Source organism: Meles meles, chromosome X, assembly GCF_922984935.1.
Source record: "Meles meles chromosome X, mMelMel3.1 paternal haplotype, whole genome shotgun sequence".
NCBI lineage: Eukaryota > Metazoa > Chordata > Mammalia > Carnivora > Mustelidae > Meles > Meles meles.
Window position 1 is genome coordinate 2,911,810 of NC_060087.1, and position 21,912 is coordinate 2,933,721.

The 21,912-nt window shown below is 40.5% G+C and overlaps 1 protein-coding gene across 1 annotated transcript; it reads left to right on the plus strand.

Moving 5' to 3' along the window:
* The first annotated feature begins 1,455 nt into the window (after positions 1 to 1,455).
* Positions 1,456 to 11,980, plus strand: LOC123934416 (odorant-binding protein-like). The gene is made up of 7 exons (XM_045994502.1): positions 1,456 to 1,567; positions 2,037 to 2,176; positions 6,844 to 6,914; positions 9,250 to 9,360; positions 10,269 to 10,370; positions 10,824 to 10,876; positions 11,812 to 11,980. The coding sequence occupies exons 1-6, from the start codon at positions 1,490 to 1,492 to the stop codon at positions 10,841 to 10,843; spliced, it is 522 nt and encodes a 173-aa protein (XP_045850458.1). The 5' UTR covers positions 1,456 to 1,489; the 3' UTR covers positions 10,844 to 10,876; positions 11,812 to 11,980.
* The last annotated feature ends 9,932 nt before the right edge of the window (positions 11,981 to 21,912 follow it).

A 21,912-nucleotide genomic window follows, 5' to 3' on the forward strand; every position in this document is an offset into this window, starting at 1 on the left:
AAGGAACTTAGCTACAAGCCCAAGTCATAGTAGATATCAAATCCCGAGTGCCTCAGAGTTTCTTAGGGCTACTGTAGAATCAATCAACCCGTCAAACAGTCAATCAAAATGGGTGGCTTAGAGCAAGAGAGATGTATTATCTTGGAGATAAGGAGGCCAGAAGAAGTGTGAGATGGGATGTGGGCAGGGCTGTAGTCTGTGAAGTCTCTAGAGGAGGGTCTGCTGTATCTCTGTCTTCTTGCCGGTGGAAGGCTGCTGCTTTGTGACAGCATCACCCTACCTTTTCGGTGTGCACATGCATCCAAATTTCCCCTTTTTAGAAAGACGCCAGCCATATTGGATTAAGGGCCCACCCTAGTCCACCATGACCTGCTCTGAACTAACTACAGCCAACTACATTGTCACAGTGACCCTATTTCCAAAGTATATCCCATTCTGGGGGTTGGGCAGGTAGGGCGTCAACACATGAGTTTGGAAGAGGACACAAGCCAACCTCTCATGAGGTATTAGTACCACTGCCTGTATTTTAGACCTTATTGACCCTGGTCTTATCATATTTTAAAAGATACTCATTTATTCTGGGCATTCCAGTCTTTGTGTTTTTATCCTACAGCCCCCTTATGCTATTTCATGATTGACCAAATGTGAACAAAAGAATCACAAGACGCCTGTTTTCTTGTCTCACTTTGTTAGCCTGTAAGGATGAGTGGCAAGTTCACTTCATGTTGAACAAACCGATGATGGCAACAGCTTCCTAAAAGACTCTTATTTGATTGACTGGTTCCCTGGTTCTCTTCAAAGATGTTAATAACAACTTAAGACCCGTTTTCTCCACGCTAAACACTCTCCTATGAGCTTTCCATAGATATGTAATTATCTGATATTCATAATAAGCTCAGAGGGACAGACACGCTTCAGGACTGTGTACGGCTTTGTCTGTGAAGAGCCTCAAAATGATTTCACTCCCAGCTTGCTGGGAAAGAGGAAGACCAGATGTCTCCCAACCTGCATCTTGGCATTTACCTTTATGAGTTGGTTTGTGGCAAATCCCCCACATAAAGCCTTCCAGCTTTCTACAAGAAACAGGGAACAAGTGTGCTGGGGCAGGAAGGTGATCTCCTTGCAACACATCCAACAAAAAGGGAAGGGGACATTTCTTTTCCCCAGGAATGAATGAGTATCCATCTTACATGAGAGATGCAGGCTTGATCCAAACAATGGTATGGGCCAACCGAGCTTCTGAATGTCTTTTCCAGAGGCGAGGAAGAAATGAGCAACATGCCCCAGATCTCACAGGTCTTTGGGATAAATTACCGCCAACCAGGATGTTTTCAGTGTTACACAACTCTCTCTTGAAAAGAATGACAAATAGACAAACATTGCCACATCCAGAGACAGATACTATATAAAGCAACCAGAATTCAGAATCTTATCAACCGGCAATCTACTCCGAGCTTCTCCAGAGGAGGAACCAAGACGTGCTGGAGAAATGAAGATTTTACTGCTGTCTCTTGTCCTTGTTGCGGTTTGCGACGCTCAGCTACCCGTATTTAGTGAATTTTCACAGGTACTAGGAACTGGGTGACCTGACAAAGAGGTCTTTATGTGTATGTGCGTGTTTTGGGGGGTTTTCCTCTGTCTATCCAGTTGACGTGTGTCAGGGTTAGCCATCTACCTGGAAACTGAGAACTCCTCTGTTAATAGGCTCCTTACTGGTTTCTACTGTGCATGTTTCCTAGAGTCTAGTAACTGGCCCTTTATACATCTCTGCTGTACTTGTAAAAGAGGACGTGCAACAGCCCATGAGCTGTTGGGGTTGAGGTCTTGCATTGGGTAAGAATGGATATGCTATTTTAGGAATATGTCAATGTGTTGATTTGTTGCCGACTTGGCTTTTTCCCGTAGTTTATAAATCCTGGGTTGTTCAAAAAGTGAGTTTTGTGCTGATGCGAAAGACAAGGCATAACCATATGGGATGATGTTGGAGAAAATAAAAAGAAATTGAGTAAAGTTGCTGATAGGAACTTTGCCTTTAGCTTGCAGGACAATGGAAGACGATGTACATGGCAGCGAGCAACTTGGAGAAGCTCAGTGAAAACAGCCCATTTAGGGGTTATATGAGAGATATTGCTGTGGACATACCAAGAAGGACAATGCACTTCAAATTTTTTATCAAGTAAGTAAAAATCACACGAGCAAACACGCCTGTTAGTGCCTAACCCTCAGAGGGCATCTGACCTCCATGTTTGCCATGTAATATCTGCACGGCCTTGAACAGTGTGACTGTCTCAGTCCCTTAGAAATTGAGCACAGCCTTCTTGCTTTAAGGAGATGGTCTTCATGGAGCTTCTGAGACCACAGGGTTCCTGCCACTGGCTCGATCATTCTCTACCCTGAAGAACTCACAAGGAGCATATTTTGAACATCCTTGAATTGCTACCTTCACCAAAGCCGTTACTACTTCAACTACTCTTTATAAAATGCCCACGATACAATAGGCATTTTATTAAGAACTCAAAAGACTAAGAGAAGATGAGACTTATTATTTATTTATTTATTTATTTATTTTGACCTTCACTGGTAAAATAGAGTCTGATACAGATCTCTAAACTTGTAACAATACCATGTGTGAAATTCTATCGTAAGAGTAAAGTCTAGGTGGACAGAGACCACCAGAAAATGGCCAGTGATCGTATGGTGGGGGTTGGGGGGTGTTCTATGAAGGGTGTTCTATGAAGGTTTGGGGGGTGTTCTATGAAGGTTCTATGAAGCAGGTATGAAGGATGCCTTTGAAGATGGACTGGGGTTTTCCAACAAAGGGGGAAGAAAGAGGACAAATGTTAGCACACAGATCAATAGAAAGGACTTTAAACTGAATGAAGGAGGGAAGGAAGCAGGAAGAATTATTTAAAAGAAATAGAGGGCATCCCAAAACACAAAATCATGCAAACAGATCCACTGTGTGTAAGGTTGAAACCTATGTTTGCATGGCACCTGGAAAGGGAATTGTGAAACTTTACTGTTTGCAGTCCTTCCGATGCAGATAGAATTGCAGTGGGAACGGACGATGGCTTAATAGTTCAAAAAGTTGGCAGTGCCAAGAAAAATGAAGGAACTTTGCAAAGGCGGGACTTGAGGAAATATTGGGAGGAAATATTGCGAGGCTTAGAGGTACCGAGCAAGGTACTGGCTGGAGAACACACACGAGTAAAGGGCTGAAAATAAGGAGAGAGATGCATTCATCTGTTAAGAATCGGGAAGAAATTGGAAGAGGAATAAAAGGAAGGGTGATTCTTCCAAGGATAAAGGGGTTCAGAACATGTATCAAAGATCGTGCATTATAAGAAACAGGATGAGAACCTCTCTCTAGTTTCCACACACAGACACAGGTGCTGAAGAACAAAAAACAAAGAAAGATGAGCGTTGAGAAAGTAAAATAAGAGGGCTATGTTTGAAGAGATGGGCTTATAAATATACAAATGTAATTGATATAATCGATATGCAAATATCACAAATGAACATGTTAGGTAATTATAAACACGTTTTACAATTATAATATATAATAATATAATAATATATAATATATAGTGATATAATATATAATATATGATACAATTATAATATATAATATATTATATAAATATATAATATTTTTTTTTCCATTTTATTTATTTTTTCAGCGTAACAGTATTCATTCTTTTTGCACAACACCCAGTGCTCCATGCAAAACGTGCCCTCCCCATTACCCACCACCTGTTCCCCCAACCTCCCACCCCTGACCCTTCAAAACCCTCAGGTTGTTTTTCAGAGTCCATAGTCTCTTATGGTTCGCCTCCCCTCCCCAATGTCCATAGCCCGCTCCCCCTCTCCCAATCCCACCTCCCCCCAGCAACCCCCAGTTTGTTTTGTGAGATTAAGAGTCATTTATGGTTTGTCTCCCTCCCAATCCCATCTTGTTTCATTTACTCTTCTCCTATCCCCCTACCCCCCAATGTTGCTTCTCCATGTCCTCATATCAGGGAGATCATATGATAGTTGTCTTTCTCCGATTGACTTATAGTAAATATATAATATTTATATAATATATAAATATATATAAATTATATATATAATTATATATATAAATTATATATAATTTATATATAAATATATAATATATATATAAATATATAATATATTATATAAATATATATAATATATGATGTGTGATATGATATATAAATAATATATATAATGCATGATATATGATATATAATATAATAATATATGATATATAATATAATAATATATAATAATATATTATACAATATATAATATAATAATATATAAAATATATATTATATAATAATATAATAGTATATAATAATATAAAATATATATTTGTATATATACAAATGCAATTGATATAATGTACAAATATCACGAATGAACATGTTTGATAAGTGTAAACATGTTTCACAATTATAATATGTAATAATGTATAATATATAATAATTATAATAATAATAAATTAAAATATACAATAATGTATAATTATTATAATATCATTCTAATATATAATAATATGCAGTTATATATAATAAATATATGGTAATATATAATTATTATATATATATGCATGCCAGCAGTAGTATGAGCATTCCATTAATAGTACTGGAATGCTTTCTGAACTTAGTAATGGATAAAACTGCTATGTATAATACACAGTAATTAGAATATATGTAATGCTATGCAATGATATAATTAATTTAAAAATTAACTTATAGTTGATATATGCCATTGATATATAATTAATTATATAATTGATTACGTATACTCTACAATGTGGTTGATTATGTGTTATATATACATATAATCAAATTACACACATATCCCATCCCAATAGATATATAATTGATTATGTATCATCTACGATACGGTTGGTTAGATGTCATATATACATATAATGAAATTACACAGACATCATATCCTAATAAGTATCCCTGTCAGTTTTCCATATATATATGTTTAAAGAATACCCTATGATGTTTTGGGGTCATTTTTATACTTTTGTGTCCATCTGCATTTCGCGGACTTCGCATGGGGCCTCTCGTTCTGCAATCAGGTCTAGTGAAATGTCATGCACGTGTGCTCGCAGGCGTGCACGTGAAGGCCTAGTGGGTGAGTTTTCACACACGTGTACAACCATTCGTCACTGCTAATCAAGATACGGGACCTTTCCATCGCCACCGAAAGTCTGCTTCTCTCCCAGTGTCTGCCCGTGTGGCCACGTGGAGAACACCTGACAAGCTTTTCTCCTCTGTTCCCGAACACCACACAGAGGAGTCACACACGGTGCATGTCCTCCTGCTTTCCTCACTGCCCATAAGGCTTTAACCATGTAGGCACAGGGCTTCTGGGACAGTTAGTCCCTTTTGTCATTGCTGAGTTAAAGTACTTTGTGTCCAAAACAGCGGGCACGTTTTCCAGGTGCTGGAGAAGGTCTGCTCGTTGTGGGTGTTGTGGACGGCTTTGATAAGGGTCGCTCTGCCACGTCTTTGCGTGGACATATTATTTACTGTTCCCCTGAGGACCGTGCCACAGTGACATCGTCGTTGTCTATGGTTGACCTCAGCATCTCTAAGGACAGGAAATTCAAATTGTTTTCCAAGTGACAGCGCCGTTGGGATCATGGCCAGCAAGACATCAGATCGCCACGGCAACCCATTCTTTCTAAACCTCGGGGCTGACTTGGTCCGTGGTTTTATCCATTCTGGGCGAACGGGAAGTGGCTTTTCCTTTGCATGTCCCTAATGACTCATAGCAGGGACCATGGCTTCCTGGGGCCCCTCTTTTGTGACATCTGTTCAACACATAGCTTCATTTTAGTCGGACTCTTTCCTGTTTAATTATTTCTGCTGTACGCATTATTCATATTTTTCCAAATACACATTTTTTTGGTCACAAAGGCACACGGACTCTTTTGCTATATATGGGACACACATATGATGGTTGCCTGTAATATGCATTTACTTTCCACGTATCACATACGTGTAACATGTGTGCTTGTGTGTGTCTGTGTTTATATGTATATATATATGTATAAACATATGTTTATATGTATATATATATGTGGCTTGGTGCTTAGTTTTCTTAGGGTTTTTTTTTTTTAATGGAAGTTTGTGGTTCTGATTAAATTAAACCCATATTTCTTTGTTCTTTTTGGGGGGATGTTTTTTGTTTATTATGCTGGGTAAGAAATCTTTGCCAGTGTTGTGAGAATGGCTAAGGCGTGCCTTGAGAGCTATTTCTCTCTGTTACCAGAAAATGTTTATTATTTTCTAATATTTTAATAACTTTTTAATATTTTGAATTTTTTCATGTTTTTTATTTTTATTTATTTATTTTTTTGAGATAGAGAGAGAGCACAAGTGGGGAGGAGAGTCAGAGGGAAAGCGAGCAGCAGACTCCCCTCTGAGCAGGGAGCCCGATGCGGGACTTGATCCTGGGACCCCAGGATCATGACCTGAGCCTAAGGCAGATGTTTAACCATCTGAGCCCCCCCGGCGCCCTTCAGATGTCTTCATGTCTAAGTGGCTTTAAATATGACCTGCTTTGTATCTCCTCTCTGTCGTTTAAACTACTAGTCTGATGCCATGTGTGGACAAAGACGTCCTTGCCAGGTGACACTTGATGGTAGGAACACCTACTTCTCTTTTGAAGGTCCCATTGTTTATCCTTGTTCATAGGCACTGACATGACTCCTCAGATAGGGTTTTCTGCGGCTGAAAGAACGAAGATGTTAATTACGGACCAAGGTTTCATTGTTTTCGTCCATCCACTTACAGACATTTTGATTTTTAGGGTCAATGGAGAATGCACAGAAAAATCTGTCGTGGGAACAGTCAGACTCAACAACATGATCAACGTCGATTGTAAGTATAATCGGTTTACTGATATTTTCAGATTGAATTCTTAACCTCAGCTTCTTTCCGGAACTCTGTATGCCTGAATTCTACTTTGATGAATGATCAGAAGTATGACCGGACACCATGTCCGTAAATTTTCCAAGCACTTTATTTTGTCATGCACAGACAGTTCAATCGTAGGATATGGGTAGCTCCTACCAATTACAAGTATTATTAAGGGAGTGGTCAGACTGTGTGTTTAGATGGTTTGTTTCCTAAGGTTCTCACTTGCATGAAAATGTTGCCAGATAAGGTAAAAGGACCTAGGAACTTAATCTAATGGGTCTATCCTGAGTTTACATATTGATGTCATTTTGCTGTAACAGAATACATTTTATTTTATTTTTAAAGATTTTATTTATTGATCAGACAGACAGAGATCACAAGTAGGCAGAGAGGAGGAGGCAGGCTTCCCATGGAGCAGAGAGCCCGATATGGGGCTTGATCCCAGGACCCTGGGATCATGACCTGAGCTGAAGGCAGAGGCTTGAACCCACTGAGCCATGCAGGCGCCCTAATGGAATATATTTTAAAAGATCGTCTTAATGCCTCTTACTCTGTTCCATGTGCGGGCAATTAACTTAAATCCAAGGGAATCAGTGGTATTTCCAACACCAGGAACATTTCTTCATAAGCTCAGCTTCTGTTGAAAACCATGAGGATGTCAGTTAAGAACTGGATCCCTAAGCTCTTTCTAATGACCCTAAACAACGTTCCAAATTTTTAAGTGGCCTAATGTGTAACTATCGGATGAAAATTTGAATGTGTAAATCTGTGGTTACAGCCCTTGTCTGAGATAAGAAACAACACAGTGGGTATGTAGTTAACTAGAAGATACAAAAATAAAGTCAATTATAGGCCTGTCCTTCTGCTGCTTTTATATTACCAGGAGATTTTTTTTTTAAATTATGACTTCATTTTTCCTACTCGTAGATGATTTTTCCATTTGCTTGTGCCATCAATGTTCTCTATCAGCCTTTCTTTAATTTTCTGCATTTCTGTAGTCCTTTTTAATGAGATTTGGACACGGCAATTTAAGGAAGGCGAGAAAGTCCATGAGCTCGACTTATTTTGAGTTCACTTTGGGAACTAGGATTTGTAACCTACCCAGCTCTGTTCTGGAGAAAGCAAGGGACAAAACTAGCGGTGGCCTTGACGTATTTAATCCTGCCACTTTCATGACCTGGGTTCCCTTTATAAACCGAATTAGTAAGGTTTCCTGCAGAGCCCTCTTTATGACATCGTCGTTCCAACACGTGGTTACCAAGAATCATTAGAGACGCATGGAATCTTATTTAAATTCTTTCCACAAAATCCAAGACTCATGGAGCTAGAGTAGGCTTGGGCAAGGCTCAGAGACTTGTTTGGGAGATGGTGAAGTCCCGTCTGGGGCTCCTTGGTCTTTCGCCATGGTAGGCTAATGCTGGTTCAGGGGGACACACAAACTGGCAGAGTTTCAGGTAAAATCTGGAGCAATGGTTCAAAGAAGGTGTTATGTATGCTGTGGTGGGAAGGGAGAATGGTGTGGGAAGGTTTGGTGAAAACACGACATGTGGATCAGTGCCTTCTTCTTTTTCTTAGAAACATGGCGGGATGGATGGGCATAGCCAGAGAGGATGGTGCCCCATGCACGTGGGATCTGAAGTGAATGTTGAGATTGTTCCCACCCATGATGTGTTCATGGTATAACCAATAGTCATAAAAATGGATGTATTCGTGGAAACTTTCAATGTGTTCACCAATACACCTAGATTAAGAGGCAGAATGAATGCAAACGTTGGTGTTAACCAAAGGCCCAGAGGGTTGCCCAATGCAGAGCAGACACTCAGCATACGGTTATGCATGGTTTTGAATGGCAGCTGGTCTAAAGACATCAACTCCGTTCCTGGGATATGGCCCTTATGAAAAGATTGCAAACTTGTATATGAGAATATGCCGTGTAATCCCAACTCGTGTTGTTCAAAGAAACGTGGATGTCATGGTAACACATTTTAGGGACTATTTTAGTAACGCCGAGAGGTGTGAAATGTTTCATGCCTGAAGAAGGTGGCAGTAAGGAAAACTGTCCCCTACCCTCCTTGTTCTCATTGCCATAAGCAATGTTCATGTTTATACTACGCCGTCCAGGGGACACAGAGTCCGGTACGAGAATGTCGTTACCAATACGCCAACTATGCCACGGTAAAGCCAATCTACGATAAATTAACAAAGGCAAGTCTTTATATATATATATATATATATATACAAATTTTATATCAGTTTATATAAATTTTACAAATATATATTTTTTTCTCCCTCACAGATGAGGGGACCAACAATTTCCAGGTTGTCAAGATAGCCCCAACCTTTATGCTGGGCTATGATGTCAATGTAGATGCAGAAGGACGCACCACGTATTTCGTTTTACTGATTGGTATGTATCACATCCCGACAATTGTCTTGGCCATATCATATTTCGACTGTCTGCATTTTCACTGAGAAAATCAGTACTTATGGACATTATAAATGATTCTGCCAACAAGACCAAAGTCTTGATGCGCATTGTGTCAAGGGTCCTGGAATGCCTCTAGAAAGAAAGGTGTAAACAAAAGTCAGGAGACGAGGGAAGTCTTGAAAAATAACTCCCATTTGTTAAAATGGAAACTTAAAAAAAAAATTGAGTTTCATTAGAAGTAGTTTCGTTGCAGGTCAACTAATTTCAACCCTCAGCTTTCTTCAGTTTGAACCCTATCCTTCAATTTATGACCATAATTTTCCCAAATCCACTGACCAGCCTCGGGACAGAAGCTTTCAAAATAAACCTTCATCATATTTAGTCTTTCTTATGCATTGTTGTGGCAAACACGGACTATTTCAACCCCTGAATAACCCAGAAGCGGTGTGGAGATGGATGCTAGAGTCTCTGGGATACTGAGTTTGGATCTGGAAAAAGGCATTTGAGAACTGTGGTTTAAATTAAAACAAAAACAAAAACAAGAAACGAAACAAAACAAGCTGTCTCTGAGTCTATGTGTCAGACACAGATTCTGAGGCAAAGGCAGACACGCCGTAGATTGGATGATCTTGATGGGCCGGGTCCAAGAGTCACGGAGTTGGTGATGTGTCCCTGGAGTCCTGCACTGTTGGAGAGCTCATGGTCATGCAATCACAGAGGGTTTAATGGCTCTTATCCACCTAAGTCAGGGAGCTGACATTGAGACAAGGTCATCGTTGGAGACTCGGTGAAAGACTAGATTTCCCCATTCGTGTTTCTCATTCTGTATTCAGAAATTCCTGGGGGTTCTAATGGACAATTTCTGCTTTACACATTGTGATTTTCAGGCAGACCACATCATGTCGGTGAGGAAGCCTTTGAGAAATTCAAGGAGTTGGTTAGACAAAAGAATATTCCGGAAGAAAATATTGTAAAGCTCATCGGTACTGGTAATGTAATATTTTTTTTTACCTGAATATATCCCTTACCTGATATGTAAATATGCTACAAGGAAACAAACGGATTCCTTTTTGAATTTTCTCTTTCACGAATTATCTTTTATAAAACCCTTCATTTAAAAGAAGAAATCATGAGGCACCTGGGTGGTGAGGTTGGTGAAGCATCCAACTCTTGATTTCAGTTCAGGTCATGATTTTAATTTTAATTTTAATTAAAAAATTTTAATTCCCTGCCTCAGATTCCACACTCAGCATGCCGTCTGATTCTTCCTCTCCTTGTCCCTCTGTGCCCCTCTCCCCGCTCACTCTCAGTCTTGCTCAAATAAATAATTTTTTTTTCAAATTCAAATTAAAAAAAAAAGAGAGAAAATCCTTATATGTATTGGGGAATGGTCATGATGGGTTGGTCCTTTGTTTCATTTTTTGTATTTGTTTTGTCCGCAGACGACTGTCCCAACAATTAATAAAAACAGTGAAGCCAGCTCCTCTTGAATAATGTAAGTAAGCATGACTCTGTTGTGAGTGTTTCTATGTCAACTAGCCCAAAAATTATGTCAGTCGAGAGCTTTTTTATGAGTTTATTGTGTTTACCCCGAGTCCCACTGAAATTGCAAATATCACATCCTAGCACATTCATGCTAAAAAGCAGTTTTGGTGACAAAGGCTTATCATGCAAGAATCATGCCAATGATCGTTCTTCAGAGAGAAGCAGGAGATGGCAGATGTTGGCAGGGATGACTGGAAAAACAATGGGTTTTTCATTCAGTCTCAGTGAAGGGTTGTCTGTACATGTCCCGATTCCCTCTGCACACTCCTACACACACCAGGCGTGATTTTACATAATTGTAATCACCCCGTTGGAAACTCCCCCAAAAATGCTACATGATAACATGCCTCCAAGGTGTGTTCTCCTGCAGAAGGAGATTTCCTTAAAGTGTGATTGTTGAACTTTCTAAAGTAAGGTGAACGTCAACGCATGATGCTGGTGTAGGCTAAAATGTACCTTTCGTTGCTGTTGTTGGGAAGAAACGGAGGAAAAGAGAGCAAACAGAGACATTAGTTTCCAGGCTGAATACAACATCTTCAAGCCATAAGGCTTTTAGAATTGGAAGAGCAGAGTGTAAGTCCATCAAAGATCCTATAAAATCCTTTTGGATGGACGGTGCCCGGGAACATGCATTCTGAAATTATCAAAGTCCTGAAAGGGATCCTAATCATGAAAGGTGTCATCCTATGTACACGCATGGGAAAATTCCAGGGGGTCCTCCCATATCATAGAGATGCAGAGTCTGACATTCCCCATGGAACTTGTGCACTACGTTAACTAAAAGCTCTCCCAACCCTTGACATTATACTCCCTGAGGCTCATCCCAGTCAGGCTATCACACAGTCCAGTCAACTCAACCTTCTGTCCTGTTTTCTCCTCCTGTAGCCGTGTCCCTGAGAAGCAGACACATCCTTTTCTGCATGGAATCAGGATCAACAGTATGAAGAAAGCGTGTTTTTCTCTTAACATGCTTCCTTTCCCCATTTCATCTCTCCCCCTCACCGTTCAGGTACTGTTTGCTGTTACTAGATTGTCAAATGATTAAATAAATTGGTGAAATATGCATCCTGTACTTATGTGTTTGTGCAAAAATTCCCTTAATTTTAAAAACACACAAATAACCACTTTAAATACAACTGTCCAGGAAATTACATCTATAATAGGATCGACATCCCATCAGAGACAACTTACATTAGGATTCAATGTGCTATAGATGTATGACAAAGAGAGGGAGAAAAACGTCTAAACCATCAGGGAAGAGAGGAAATGCTGATGGGTATTTTGACTGCAATGGGATGAGGTAGTCTGGTCAAGGAAAAAAGTTCCTAGAAGCATCTTATTCCCCACAAGGAAAGGAGCATGGGCGTATCTCCCTGAGGCTTATACAGGGACAGTCTGTGATGCCATGACTCATAATCAAGGGGAAATGCTTACTAGGACAGCAACATTACTCATGACACTGAGGGGAAGAAGTGGTAATTTTTTACAACAGGATCACCGGTCATCCAAGATGGGGCACCAGCCAAGACCTGGTCCACCCATACAGTCATGGAGTCAATGTAGTGCTCACACAAACAATCAGGCTGAGAGCTCAATCGGGAAGCTGCTAACACAGTACATAAGACCTCAAGTGTGCCATTCCATTGTGTTTCACATAGCAGTAGACCCTGGGAATTTAAGGGATGGCCATTCCCATTGTAATGGGCAGAACCCATTGATCAGGTACCTATCTATGAAAATCCAGGGATTCCCCACCAAAGAGATCAGCACTCTGGAGGCAGAACTTATTCCAATGGTTGATACAGAGTTCAGATATTCAGTCCAAGCTCCAGGAAAATAAAAATTAAAAAAAAATGTTTGAGGAGTGCCTGGGTGACTCTGGGTTAAAGCCTCTGCCTTCGGCTCAGGTCATGATCTCAGGGTCCTGGGATCGAGCCCCGCATCGGGCTCTCTGCTCAGCGGGGAGCCTGCTTCCTCCTCTCTCTCTGCCTGCCTCTCTGCCTACTTGTGACCTCTCTCTGTCAAACAAATAAATAAAATCTTTAAAAAAATTAAAAGTGTTGGAATTATTATTCTTGAATAAAAGAGGGTATGGATTTGGAGTTCTGACTCCTATCATCATAGTGTATCTGGAAATGCTGTGAATTCAACTTCAGTCTTGTAAGGATGTTGAAAGGTGAACCGTGGCATAAATCGGTTTAAAAAACTGTGAAATATGACACACACACCCATGTATGATTGCGTGTGTGCATGTGTATATAATACACACACATGCACATTATGTTATAAAAATTACAGAAAACTGGCAAGAAGAAAAGGCAGAGTCTGCAAATTTTTTTGCCTACTCTCTTTCTCTCATAAATGTGTGTGTGTGACCAGTGTTAACAAGGGAAGGGGGACTGTCACCACAAATGTTACAGATACCAATAGTCAGAGAAAACGGTTAATGAAGTTATGCCACTTTAACATTTTAAAAAAATATTTTGTTTTATTTGACACAGAGAGAGAGAGAGAGCACAAGCCGGGGGAGGTGGCAGAGGGAAAGGGAGAAGCAGGATCCCCGCTGAGCAGGGAACCTGACATGGGGCTCAATCCCAGGACCCTGGTATCATGACCTGAGTTGAAGACAGATGCTTATCCGACTGAGTCACCCAGCCACCCCACCACTTTAAAACCTTTGGTGGAATGGATACATTTCTTGTAAGATAAGTTACAAAGTTGACTTCTGTAGAAGTTGTAACTTCTCCAAGAAGAAAACGAACATCTCTATAGTCCTTCATGCACTAAAGGAACGGAATTTGCCCTCACAGTACTTTCCGTAAAGAAGCTGCTGGTCCAGAAGATTGCAGTAGTAAATCCTTTCAAACATGGGAAGAACAGAAGATCACTCAGCTTAGATAATATGGACTCATATTCAGAAAGACAAAAGGAAGACAACTGTCCTACACTTTATGAGGTCAGCATAACCTAACTCCCCAATGCTCACAGACATCAAGAGATACGTGAACATATGAGTTCATATTACAACATTTCCCTGGACACCTGGATGGCTCAGTCATTAAGGACCCGACTCCTGATTTTGGCTCGGGTCATGACTTCAGGGCCATGAGATGGAACCCTACGTCAGGCCTCTGCACTCAATGGGGAGTCTGCTTCAGCCTCTCTCTCTCCCTCTGCTCCTCTCCACCTTTCTGTCAAATGAATCAATCTTTAAAAAAAAATGTTTCCCCATCCCAATTTGTACCTTTATGCCCATTGGCCAACACAGGATACTCTCAAGAGATGGATATAAATTCTGTTTTGCACACAGGCATGAATTCTCATGAACCCACAAATATACTAATATTTTGGAGGGCAGTCTTTGTTTTATGCACACAGAACATGAAAAAATATGAAGAATATCATACTTTTTTTTTTTTCGGGGAGTAGTATTTTTAGAGATTTATCCATATGTTGATACATTGAGATCTAACTTATTACTGTTAATTCCTTATATTTTTTCCATTTTCAATGTGTCCTGGCCACCAGACTGCTGAATTTATTTTTAAATGTTTCGACATCACCACCAACAAAGCAGTGCCCAATTTTGTACATATCAATGATTTAAAAGTTTCTATAAATGGGAAGGCCTTACCAAAGTGAGTGCACGTTTGGAATTTTGATGCATACAACCAAGTTAAACCTCTTAAAACACCTTTACATTTTTCTATAGTCAGTTTCCAGCATGTTCTTCCCACAGAGAAACATTTAACTTCCTCTTCCAATTACTGTCCGAGCTTTGCTCAAAACCATTCCGTAGAGCACAATGTCTCCTTCTGAAATAAGACCCCAGCGCACTCCATGTGCCTACCTGGCTTTCTTCTTCAGCCTAGAATTTGGGAACAGGTTATATATGTGGTAATTCCTCTTTAGTTTGTATTCTCTCTCCTTTCACAGGAGGATGACTTAGCGGATCATGAGCAGAGTCTGTGTGATTCCTGCTGAATTCTGAGGTTCGGGCTGTTGTTGGCACATCAAACACACCAACCAGTATTTACTGAACACACTCAAACACTGGACAGGAGCGGTCTTACAGAAGACACGTTCTTTATAGCGCAAACGTGGATAAAAGTTTACAATAGAGGGGAGCCTAGGTGACTCCGTCAGTTAAGCTTCCGAGCCTTGGTTTTGGCTCACGTCGTGGTCTCTGGGTCATGGGACTCAGCTTCACACGTTGCTCTTTCTCTCTTTCTCTCTCCATCTCTTAAATCAATCAATAAATAAAATATTGGAAAATAAAAATAAAATAAATAAATAAATAAAAATAAAATAAAATAAAAAGTTTACAGTATCTTGGACTGTATGGTCGGATATGTTCGGGTAAGATAACAAAATAATGAAGTCATTTTACGGATGGCTAACAACTGTTGTTCTGCGACGGAGGGCATACGACTTGGGACGAGTTAGTACACGATTCCCCGTTGCCGGCATCTGTTTTCCCTTTGACGACAGCAATAGGTAATAATCACCAGTAACTTGGGCCGTGGGGATGGTGGATAAAAGCAACTCTTGTCTAGCTGATACTAAAGGTTTTGATGACAGACTATGTCCCGAACCTGACAGATTAAAATGTCATCTGAGGAATCAAGTGTCCGTTTAGTAAAACAAACACACACAATGAAATCAGGACAAAGAACAAACAGAAGTCGATGGAAAACCACCCATGCGCGAATGTAAAAGGAAAGGTAAACAGTGGAGGGAGACAATGGGGACATTTGTTTCTGGACATTGTCCTCTCTGACATTTATAGGGTATCCTTCCAGTCCTGTTCATATCTATTTGCATATGTAAAGTTTCCAGAAGCTTATAGGAGGATTAGGAAGTTCTTGGAACATGTCACATTTTTTTTTTTTTAAGTTTATTTAAGTAATCTCTACAGCCAATACAGGGACTGAACTCATGACCCCAAGATCAAGAGTTGCACGTTCTTCTGATTGAACCAATCAGGTACGCTGGATTTTTTTCAAGATGTCTGTTTTTCTCTCCAAATGGATACATTTGAGGGATTCTCAAGGCTAAGCATGCACTCAAAAGATGATCCAATGGGTGAGAATTTCTACTGAAAAAAATCTAATTTATTTGTTCTTGGCCTGGACTGTTCTCCTCTACAGAGTGTCTCCAAGCAGCATGACCCTTCATGGGAAACTAGTGATGCTTCCAAGGTCAGACTATGAGGGATCCTTGGAAGATGGGCTAGTACATACTACCTGGGTAATTATTTAATAGGGGCATTGCTGTTCTCTGTAAGATAACAACATTGCTTCTAAGTGGGGACTCCCCTAGACAGCAGTTTCTGTGTGTTTCTTCCCTTTTCTGTACATTCTCCTGTGTGTTATTGAACTCAACATGACTACTTTTCCCTTTCTTCGTGTGTCTCAGACAGCAGAGGACGCTGTGTGACTCCCATGTCCTTCTGGACATGCTTCCCAGACCCTTGCTTCATTGCCCAACTGACTGGGCGGTAACAGTCCCTTCTACCGAAGCCATACGCTGGGGAGTTTGATCCAATGACTGAGGGATGCGGCTCTGGATTCTATGTTCTTAGCAGATAGTTTGGTATTTCAGTTCAACAAGACATGCCCCTCTTCTCCACAGCACTAGGACTCAAATCCCCAGGGACACAAACTCACTCATTAACCAGTTGTAGGCACTGGGCATGCAGCCAACACCAAAGTCCAAACCCTAAGAAATGGTGATGCTTACACCCTGGTGAAGGCAGACTGCCTATAAGTAGGAAAAGGGTACCTTAAACCATTACTTGCTGGGTTGTAAGGTGGGAGTGGGTAGCAGGACTCTGTTCTTAACTCATCATTCACTTACCCACATTTTGAGTAACATTAATGAAACACAGTTGGGATCTAGACTTGGCATCATTGTTTAAGATGAAAATAAGAGGATTAACAGGATCCAAAGACCAACCTGTTGCAACTATCTTTCAGAATAACTTCTACTTAATTTCTCACTGATCTGCAGTTAGAATGAGCTTCCAAGACAGGAGGAACTTAGGCTCCATTCCCAGAAAACACGTGTTGGTAAGATCCAGTAAAAACAAACAACATAAAACAAAAACAAAATAACAACAACAACAAAAAAAAGCAAAAAACACAAACCAGGGATATTAGAGACACAGAAGAAGAGGTACAGAGGATAGTCATGGGTAGAACCATGGAGAAAGTTTGCCAAGACATTGGACACAACGGAGAAAGTTTGCCAAGACATTGGAAGATGTGAAACGATTTCAAAGCTTCACAACAAGATGCTACAAAGACCAGTAGAGAAGAACTTGGGAAAGAAAGCAAGACATAAAAATAAAGATCTCAGGACCTGAAGAGAAGGGGACAGAAAGCAAAGGAGATGATCCTATGGCATGAATGATGTTGGTCTGCTCAGAGCATGAAGGCAAGCACCCAGTGGGACACACAGTTTGGGGACTTGGTTCAGCCATGGTCTCCTCAAAGGTCAGAGGCCAAACCAGGATGCTGAAGCTGACATCAGCGAGCCAGTCCTCAGGGCGTTTTCACTCCTAGGACACGGACACAATGAGTGTCCTTATTTGTTCATCTTCACGGTACGAACAAATTATGTCTTCAAGATATTTATCTGACAAGTTTCTAAGGAAAGAAAGTGAATATACATGGAAACGTGGACCAAACAAACAAAAAACCCAAAAACAAAAAGAAAAAAACCAAACAAACAAACATAAGAGGTTCTCTGGCTGTTTCAATGTCCTTGAAAATCGCCAGATGTACAGAAATTGGGAGAAGTTTGTTTTCTTTCTTCTGAACTTATAAAAATCAGGGAACAAGTGTTATATGCTTTTTTCCTTGCTTGGAGATATCATTGAGCCAACGGATACATATATTAAAGATTAGATCGTTAAAAAGGTATTTGGAAAACAGAACAACGCAGATGAACTGTGGGTGTGTTTTCTGACGAGGTGATCAGGCATTTACACAGAAGCCCCTTTCAGTAAAAAGATCGAACGTGTCTCCTTTGGGGAAGAAGATAATCAATGTTTGGTGCTAATAGGATCGTCATCTTGGAGGAATGGGTGACTTGTTGGGGGTCTTGGGAAACCTGAAGACTGTCTGGAGAAGGGAATAGAAGTCATTCTAGGAGGTTGTTGCAACTGGTTGGTCTTTGGAGCCTGAGTCTTACGTTATTTTAGTCCCAAAGAAAGCCATATAACCTTCATGATCTAACTGCCTTTTATTTAATATTCCCCAACCATTAGTAAGGTAATAGGAAGAACCAGGAAATCAAGCTTCTGGTGGGGTTGGGGGGAGGGACAGGAATATAGAATGGATCTTTAATGAAGGTGCAAACAGTGGGTGTTACACGCATGTGATGAATCACTAAATTCTTTTGAATTTAAATATATATATATTTTTTTAAATCCATCTTTCTGGTAGCTACATTTGTAGTGAGCTTTGCATAATGTAGAGTTGTGGAATCGCTATGTTATACCCCTGAAATTAATGTAGCTTTGTTTATCAACTATCCTTGAATAAAAATGTAATATTAATCCAAAAAAAAAAGCACAAAGGAAATGCAGCAGGAAATCGTATTTCCCTGATATTCTGAGGACAAAATTAAATGAATACGTGAACACTTGGATGCAAGAAGTAAGAATTGTTGGGGGACCCTGGGTGGCTCGGTGAGCTAAGTGTCTGCCTTTGGCTCAGGTCATGATCCTGGGGTCCTGGGATCGAGTCCTGCATTGGGCTTTCTGCTTCCCCTCTCCTTCCCAGCTTGTGCTCTCTCTTGCTATCTCTGTCTCTCTCTCTCTCTCTCAAATAAATAGATAAAAATCTTACAAAAAAAGAAGTACATATTTATGGAATGTTTATTCTATTGGAAGCACTGTCTTTAAATACATGTTATAAGAATGAGAAATATAAAAAGAAAATGAATTTCACCTTGACACTTCAAAACTCCGTCAAGGTCATGGACATCTAAGTTAAAGAAAGAACAAAAATTACGAAGGATAAAGGTTACACAGAAGCAGGGAAACCTCAGCACTTGGGTGGGTCGAGAGAGTGAGAAACGGTCCTCACAGGGGGATCATTGACTCACTGAACACGGAATAAAATCTTAAACCGAGCATCGCAGAAAGAGAAGAATCAGGGTGCACAGAGGCAGAGATCTAGAACAGGTCATTGTGAGTTCAGGGGATGTTGGATTTTCAGCGTGGTCAGGTTCCATCGGGAAGACGTCGGTTGCAGAAAATGAAGCAAAGACTCGGGCTTTGTTTGGGACACCGCCGTATGTCAAAAATATTAATTTTATATCCCTCACGTGGGAACTCAGCACGGATGTAGGTTTTAAAGTAAGGAGATATTAAAATTCATTGTCTAATTGTCGGTTCACTATGAACTCCTATGGGAGAGACTGTATTCGGGGAGATAATTTGGGGGAATTTTAGCAACAGAATTAAAAGGTCATGGGGACGAGTGAAATTAACATTAAAAAAATTGAGACGATGAATAGAGAGTTTAATTCTCAAATTCAATGTGAAGGTTTGAATTAGTTCATCTGTGGAAAGGAGGACAGCACTAAACCGAGGCAGAGAATAACATACCACGTGCACAAAGTGAAGCGTTTGGAAGAAATAATAATAATGTAGGCAAGCAATCTGTTGAACATGTGAGTAATGCACATTTAAGCACCAGATCTGGACACGGCGTGTGGATGTTGAAGGTTTATTTTTGCCTGTGTCCGTGTCTAAACGCTGTGGGTGTTTCCATTCCGGGAACAGCAGGTCCTTGAACACAGCAAGGGCTGAGGTGTGGACATCCGCACAGAGTTTAAAGTCTGGGTATAACTTTTGAGTCCCCCAAAACATAACTACCAGCAGGCTACTATTAACCAGAAGCCTGACCAGGAATGGATACAGTTGACTAGCACAGTTTGTGTCTTTGTATCTTGTAGTGCTTTCCTGCAACAAAGTAACAAAAGCGGACCAGCACCGTTCAAACCACTGTTGTTCAGGATCTACTGTGTTTCTATTTCATTTCTTGTGAATAAGGGTAACCTGATTTCCCCTAAATGGAAGCCTTCGCTTAGACTGAGGGTGCTGGTCTGCAAAACAGAGGAGAAAGCAAAGATGGGGGTGTTTTTTTTTGTTTTTGTTTTTGTTTTTTTTTGACGCGGGTGTTTTTATCAAAGGAGTAGAGCAGCAATCCTCAATGTGGAATGAGATTGTGCAGTCGGTGGCCAGTGGCTGCCTGGAAACATGTAGGGGCTTCCCCAGTGAGGGTCAGGGGCTGCTGATCTTGTAGGTGGAGACCAGGGATCCTTAACGTCTTACAGTGCCCAAGACAGCGACCGCATTAAATGTACCAGTACATGCTGAGGCTGAGGATCCTTGTTCATAGAGTCATGAAGGCACCAAAGAGCATGGAGAGATGGGATGAGTGTAAGATTGAAAACACCTACTATTTTTAGCAATGATAAGGCAGGGTAACCTTTGCAGTTCCTCAAGGGTTAAGAAATGGATGGGGATTAAGGACGGTTTTGTGGGTTTGTTGTTGCCATTGAGGATTAACGGGGTGTGTGCAATGCACGCAGCACGGGCAGTGAGAAAAGAAAACGGTATTTACGGGTGGGTTGAGAAAGCGCGATCTCTTCAAATGAATTCATACAATCAGAGCAAGCGTGTTCAAATTCACGATCTTAGCTGTATGCAAGATATCGAGATGCCCAGAGCCTAGAACGAGATCTACAGTCCAGGGAGGCAATGTTACGAAAGAAATGTGATTTTCCAAAAGTACATTCTGTTCCACAAGGTCGGCATAAGGTCCACATTTAGCATGTTGCTACTGATGGGATGTGAGACCAAGTCCCCGAACATTGATTTCACACATTCCTCAGGCATGGGGAAGCACCGAACGGTGCTTGAAATGATACTGATTCTTTCAAAATTGTTCTGCGTCATCCAGACTGCCTTTAATTAAACAAGTTTCTTCAATATTAAAAGTTGTTTCGTGAGATAAAGTGTTGGGGAAGTTCGATCGGATTAACGTAAATCTCCCAAATGATAGGAGCGTGGCTGAAATGAGGGGAAAGCTCTCAAACCCCTTGCTACAGAATTTGCGCCTTAGTTGAAAACGATGAGGGCATCGGAACCGAATTCTACACGCACCATTTAAAGTAACTGTACATAATCTTCAAGCCTGAATGCTGTACCATCCTGGGGCCAAATGCCCAAGTGTTTAATTTTTATGGAAAACAATGCACAAGGTAGCGTTCTCATGTTGGCCTGGCAAGCTTGTTTTGAGGTTGGAACTTGGAGCAAGAGGATGTAGTTGGAATATAATTCCAGAATACGTGTGTACAATATTGTTCTACAGTTCGAATGGTGCCTCTCTTGAGACTTTCTACGAGGGAGTGGTAGGTTTGGGTTGTGTGTTGACTTTATGATTTTGGTATGACTAATGTAGACGTCCATTTACAAAACTGGTTTTAATAATGGCTGTATTCGACGTTGGGGTTGCACAATTCTTTAAAATTTAGCCACGAGCTTGAAAAGGGCTGTCCTATGCCTACAAGTACAGCATAAGGACGGTCACTGTCACTGATAATGTTCATGTTGAAGGGAAATTCTGCCCACGTTTCGGTGGGCTTGGGAGACTGTAAATCTACGTCATGTGAAGAAGATGAAGATGTAGAAAAAGTCTATTAGACAAAGATTCTTGTTGAAAGGAATGTGAAAAATAAAATGCAGCGAATCATACTGAGTTTAGAAAATGCTGCTTTTCCTATCACTGTCTTGGGAAAAATTTATACACAAGTTAATGTTCGGTCAAATCACATCTTGGTCATTTATGCTGGAAATGTTGATCCGAAGACAAAAGTGTGCACCTGACTGACGTCTTTGGTGCATGTTGTAGCTTGTTCTAAGCAAAATAAACATGTTAATACTGCCTATGTTATTTATATTAAGGA